The 6489-nt window shown below is 45.6% G+C and overlaps 1 protein-coding gene across 1 annotated transcript; it reads left to right on the top strand.

Moving 5' to 3' along the window:
• Positions 1–327: 327 nt before the first annotated feature.
• LOC4326426 (uncharacterized) lies at positions 328–3107 on the top strand. Its single transcript, XM_015791647.3, has 4 exons — positions 328–628; positions 1817–2255; positions 2334–2614; positions 2831–3107. The coding sequence occupies exons 2-3, from the start codon at positions 1838–1840 to the stop codon at positions 2612–2614; spliced, it is 699 nt and encodes a 232-aa protein (XP_015647133.1). The 5' UTR covers positions 328–628; positions 1817–1837; the 3' UTR covers positions 2831–3107.
• The last annotated feature ends 3382 nt before the right edge of the window (positions 3108–6489 follow it).

Raw genomic sequence — 6489 nt, 5'->3', positions numbered from 1 at the left:
TTCGGATCGAATTGCTACGTAAGCGCCACGTGGGATGAAGAACAAATCAAACCAGCCACATTGGCGCCACGTAAGCTAAAACTGCCTTCCAAACCATCGAGGGACCTCGTTTGCATCAGTTTTGACCGTTCAAGGACCGATTGTATCTGGTTTTTCGGTTAAGGGCGAAAATCGGATTCGTTGTAAAGTTAAGGGACCACCAATGAACTTATTCCCCATTGAAAATCAAGCTAGCGCAGCCCACCCCAACCGGAGGCCCCGCTCCCCACTGGTCCAGTGGCCCCGCCGTATAAATACGCTGGTGTGTTTAGTCTCCTCGACGCGACGCCGCCTCCGCCCTCTCTCAAACCCTAGCATCCGCCTCCGCCTCCGCCTCCCCCTCCCCGTCGCGAGCGCCTCCGCCGCCGCCACCGCCGCCGCCGCGTCCCCCGTCCCCGTCCCCATCCCCATCCTCCGTCCAGGTCGCGCCACCCCGTCCGCCGGCGCGTCGTACGCCTCCACCAGCTGCCGGTCCTCCGCCTCCCGGTCAAGATCCGGCACCGCGCCGCCTTCCTCCGTCGCCTCCGCCTCCCGTCTGAGATCCGCAGCCCCTTCTCTGCACGTCGGTTTCTGCGCTGCCGCCAAGAAGGTCCTCCTCCTCTCTTAGCACCTAGGGTTTCGGTATGGAAGTTGTTGTGTAGATAATTGGTGTTGAAATCTTGCAATTCCAGATGAGATGTATGTTCTTGCAATGTTTTCTTATTTACATGTACTGGCTGCGGTTTCAATTTTGGTAGGAACACCATCTTCAAGTGGTTATTTAGCAAACATTTGCTTGTGGAGAGCCAGAAATTGGCCCTATTTGTGCAACTAATTCCTTTCTTGTGTAACTAAGGTTTGCTTTCTTTGCTACAGGCATTTGTATTCCTGTTCTTGGTTTCGGTGCAGCTGATTAGATTGCTCTGCTAACATCTGAGTGAAACAAATCTTGATCACATGTTGAAATTGTTAATCCAGCTAGGGATTGTTTATTAGTTTGCCGATTCACAGTACAAACTTGGAAAGAGCTATTGGGATTAGATTAGACATTGAATATAATGTATAAGCTTGTATCTCTGATCATAGGATTCTCTTAAATAAGAATAGGATTCTCTTAAATAAGAAGTATATCCAGAGGAACGAATATTGTTTCAAGGCATTGTTATTCTTGCTAGTCCCTCTTTGTATCAAAAGCCTTCTTTGCCACTTTCAGTTTTACTTCTGACACTGAATGATTTTTTTTAACGAATATCATGTTTTAGATTATTAGTTCTTTGTGATGATTATCCTGAGAAGTTAACTGTAACTCATTGAATTTTAGGAATCTGTAATAAAGAAAATTCTGGGCATAATTTGTACTTCTGCAACTTGTAATATGATAAGTTGTATATATCTTGGATTTTAAATAAACACACATATATAATCTGAAACTGTGTTGGTTGAACTAGCTGCTCTTCTATTTGAGATTAACTGAAAGCTGGTGGCCATCATTTGCAATGCTGTTGGCCATGTGTTGATCTGAATTTGAGGATACAATGATCTGATATTCTGTGAATTTGAGGATAGAGTGCTGAATATACATTTTTTTTCATGCCACTTAGGTAGATCGCGCATTGTGTTTTGATTTGTGGTTGTTCGTGTAGATGTATCACCTGTGAAATTCTTGATTTGAAATCTGTACTTTTTTCTAACTAACAGTTCAGTTATCTGATTGTACTGAATTGGATTAGTCTGTCTTCTACTGGTTTTTAGCTGCTATAATAAATCAGTAAAATTAAATAAATTGTTGCTTATACAGGATATCCTGTCATCCGTCACCATGAATAGCATCAGAACCGTCGCTAGCCTCGATGAGGTCAACGGTGTCCTGCAAGAGATGGGCATCAATGCGATTGGTCAAGCACATCAAGTTCAATTTTGCTTGCATGAGCAGACATCCCTTAAAGAAGCAACAGAAATAAAGGTGATTACTCGACCTGGAAGGCATGGCTTTAAATTGGTTAACCCTGAGTTGTTGAATTGTAAGTTTAAAGCCAAGGTCAAGCTAGATGTGTGCTACAAGACCATGTTCAACGCATGCATGGTGCAATGTGATCAGGAGCTATTACCACTGGAAGCCCGCATTGCGCAGCTGAAGAACCTCATTCTTTCCACAGACGACCAGATCCCACATAGGGGACCCGAAGTTGATCAAAGGAATCGTGGAGTGCAACTCATGCTCTACCCGGAACCCCCCAGTATGTTTATTTTCGTTTTCTTCTTTTATTGTGTTTTTCTCATTTTTTTCTGAATATATTTTTTTTCTTAGTTCCCAGACGATCCTGATTATGAGTTCGGTAGTGCAAACCAACGAGTCCCATATCAAGCAGCATACGCAAATGATGCACAGAGAAATGCCGCAGTTGCTCGTGACAAGCGTGCTCAGAGGGCAGTTTGGAATACTAATCTCCGTCTTTTGGAGGTGAAGAAATCCGTCCTGGAGAAGAAGAAGATTGAATTGGAGAGAGTTCTGAGGGAAGAGTTCGACAAAATGATTGAGGAGCAATCTGACCTGGGGGTCGGATATGCGAACTACCAGTTTCCTCATCTGGCATAGGTAAGCTGTGCTAAAATCTGCATACAGCTTGTTAACACTAGTACGGTAGTAGTTTTATACACACCTTAGTAAAATCTGTGAAACTTGATGTATTTGATTACAAAATGTTACAATGAAATTACAAATTCTACACCTTAGTGCAATACTTCATGCCATGCAACATTCTTTCTGCCTGAAAATTTATAACTGGACACTAATTGGATTGGAATAATGCAGGTTTTCAAAGAGCATGAAACGGAGAATCTTTTGGAAGTGCTGAATGCTCGTTAATGGTAGGCTCAGGCTGAATGTATCAGCATATTGTAGTAGCTTATCATGTCACTGTTTTGTCTCACTGTTTGTAATCTAAGTGAGTAGTCATATCTGTTGCTGTTTTAAATCTCAGATCTCAGTAGATGGTGCCATCTGTGTTTGGTGCTGAAGAGGAAAAGGATATTATAACAAGTATCTTGCTTTCTGTTTAATGATGCATCCGGATCTGTTAGTTCGTTTACTTGCTTTGCATTGTGATGTCTCGCTTCTGAAATCTCTTTCAATGTCCTTTTGCTGTGAGCAATTATCTATAGGCAGTGGTTTGTTGTGAATGGTTTAGTTAATGGATTTAATGTTCAGTACTGAATGTTCGTGGTGCATCTACTAACCTGTGTATAGTAACTACCACTGTTCGATCTTGTGTAGTAATATTTGATCGATGATCTTATTTTGGCCATTCACAAACACAAACACCTCCTTCAGTATGCAATAAATTCCATTGAAGTGCACAACCTTCCTGTTTATCTTTCCCCAATGATCTTTCAAGTGCTTGGCTTTACGTTTGCGGTCCACTGGACTGTTGCTGTTGTAGTCCTTCGTCACCTGTTTTGTGGTTGTGAACATGAATCTGGAACCTCATTTGCTGAATGAGGGAGAGGGAGTGGCGTGCGGCGGCGCCGACAGGGGAGGAGGGAGCGGCGCACGCCCTCTGCCGCAACCAGCCTCCGGGTGTTCTCCCTCCGATCCAACCGCCTCTTCAGCGACGGCCCCGGCGACCTCTTCTCCCTCCCCCGACCTCCGCTCCCTCTATCTCCAGGGTCATTGTCGTAGGCGGCGGGGCGGCGGCTCTACTGGCTCCAGAGGTGGTCGACCCAGAGCAGGCCGCGGGGGCGCAACACCCTGTCGACGTCGTACCAGAGGAACTCCAGCGCCGCCTCCGGGATCATCCACCGGTTCACTGTCGTCCCCGACCGGGAACCACTGCTGTAGCGGCGCGTGCAGCGGCACGTGCAACAGCACCACCCCGTGTGTGGGCAGGTTGTGGGAAGATGAAGAAGATGGGGTCGGGGAGAAGCACCTTTGCCTTGGGAGCGGGTGGTAGCCGCGGAAGAGGGGCTCGGCGAGGGAGAGGGCGTTTGACATTAATCAGTTGCTTGTTTTTGCATCTATTTCAGAATATTTTGCAGGCTAACGTTTTCCAAACGTATGACTGCAGATTGTAGAAAAAATGATGGCCGGATGATTAATTCATAACCGTTCACCGAATTAACAATCATGCTTCCACTTGGAGCAGCTAACTGTACCTGCATGATTCCTTTCAGACATTGTTGTTTATCCCTTCATTTGCATCTTGCTAGTGGGAATTGATCCTGACAGTTTAGCTTTGACCATCAAATCAATTGTTGTTTCAGCAAATTGAGCTTGGAGTGCAGCGACGTCGTCCAAGTTGAGCTTGGAGTGCAGCGACGCGCCGAAGTCGCCGTCTGACACCGGCTCGGGGTCGTCCGCCGCCGCTTCGCCGCGCGGGCGCTTGGGGTCTCGGTGGTAGTCGGCGTAGTCATCGACAAGGCGGCCGGTCGAGCACGTGGTGTGCCTCGCGGAGCTTCTTGGTGAAGGCGAGGATCGATGCGTCTTTGGCGTGCGCCTCGCGGGTTGCAGCAGAGGGCTGCGCCGCTCCCTCCTCTCCCGTCGGCGCCGCCGCACGTCGCTCCCTCTCCGTCGCGGGGAGAGGGAATGAGAGATGAAGAGATGGGGAGAGACCGAAAGAGGAGGAAGAAGAGAAGGGGTGAGAATAATTATGTGGGGTCCACGCGGGTCCCACCATTTTTTAATTAATTTGTGTGTGAAACTGACATGTGGGTCCCACAAGGTTTATTAATTTTCTTAGATCGAAATGCCACGTCAGATGAAGACCGAGTCAAATTAGCCACGTAGGCGCCACGTCAGCCAAAACCACCGTCCAAACCGCCGAGGGACTTTATGTGCACTGGTTTTGACAGTTGAGGGACGCGTTGTATCTGGTTTTTCGGTTGGAGGACGAAAATCGAATTTGTTGACAAATTAAGGGGCCTCAGGTGAACTTATTCCTTTCCGTGAAGGCATACGTATTTGTTTTTGGTAGAGTTAGAGATAAACTTTTGTTAGATTTGATTATGTATTTGGTAGGAGTAGTATATGCGTTGCCGTATATGTTTGCTAAAAGACCGGAGCATGCCTGTATATATATATCAGGTGCATGGCCGATTGGAAGGGGACCAATCGAACAAAATCAATCTACTTATTTAGTTTTTCATCTATTTCGTTTTCTCTTTCCCGTGCTTTTTCTCTCTACTGCCAAGCTCTAGGGTTTATTAGATCTTTGCCGTTTTGCGCTGGAAAACGGTCGGTTCTCCTCCACGAAAGTGAGGAATCTTTGTTGCTTTGCTCGAAAAGCATCCGGTGATCATCATGTAAGCACGGTCAGTATCGTGTTATTGCGCGGATCAATTCCGCGTGCCAACATATTTGGCGACTCCACTGGGGAACGAGAAGTTTCGGCCCTGTTCATCGGCCGAAATCAATTGTTTCACAGTGCGACATGGCTGGTGAAGAAAAGAGCGATGGAAGCGCTGTTGACCCAAAGAACATCATCGCTGTCACGCTTGATTTATCTGAGGATCAACGGCAGGAGGTACTGCGGCAACACGACGAGGAGTTGAAAAAACTACTCGCTGCCTACCAAAAGACACGGAATGGTGTCGTTAAAAAGATAATTCCTGAGGTGAGTAAACCTACTTCCGCCGAAGAAATTGCTCATTTAATTGACATATCAGTAGCTAGTAAATATGGTGCAGATATGAGTCACATGTCACGAGAATTTGCTCAATCTATGTCTGATAAATTTCAAAATTTTGAGAATAGTTTGCCTCGTCAAATTCGTTCTATAGTGCGCCAAATTAATGATGGACATCACGAAAAACAGCCATTGTCTTCTGATAATGTTAATTCGGCTAGTTTGCCGGATACAGTACTCCAATCCAGTACATCGGCTGGTATTCTGCAAACTCCTTCGTTTCCAAACGTCAATCAAGATGGCCGAAATTCCAATGCTGTTTCGGCTGGTAGTTCTGTACCTAGTGTTTCAACTAGCACTACTAATTCTATTATTCCAGTGTTAAGTCCACAAAACCTTAATAGCAACAGCTGTAGTGTTGGTTTTAATTCTAATTTACAGCATCCATATTTTCAATCCACATACAGTAATCATCCTTTGCCGCAAGCGAGTATCGGGGTTCCTCGTGGGCCGGTACCAAATGCATGTGTTGATGCAGTACCGTTACAAACATATGTTGCACCTACACATCCAGTTAATTCGATGCAACCTTCTGCAAATTTCAGAGATCAATTGGCTAGTGTGCTTAGGGAGTTTGGTTTAGAACCTAAGGGCAGAGCACGAGCATATCAAAAACCATACCCTGATTATTTTGATACAACTCCATACCCTCAGGGTTTTAGAGTTCCTGAATTTGTTAAATTTACTGGGGAGGATGGTAGGTCTACATTTGAGCATGTTGGACAATTTTTAGCACAAAGCAGTGAGGTACAGTCAGATATTTTTAGAGTTAAATTATTTCCTTTATCAT

The sequence above is a fragment of the Oryza sativa genome, chromosome 1 (genome assembly GCF_034140825.1).
Source record: "Oryza sativa Japonica Group chromosome 1, ASM3414082v1".
NCBI classification, from domain to species: Eukaryota; Viridiplantae; Streptophyta; class Magnoliopsida; order Poales; family Poaceae; genus Oryza; species Oryza sativa.
The sequence above is the reverse complement of the archived record's forward strand: the minus strand, read 5'-3'. Positions and strand labels throughout refer to the sequence as shown.

Coding starts and splice junctions, on each gene's coding strand:
- LOC4326426 (XM_015791647.3), top strand. CDS start 1,838: ATGAATAGCATCAGAACCGTCGCTAGCCTCGATGAGGTCAACGGTGTC. Junction 2,256..2,333: donor GCTCTACCCGGAACCCCCCA/GTATGTTTATTT, acceptor CTTAGTTCCCAG/ACGATCCTGATTATGAGTTC.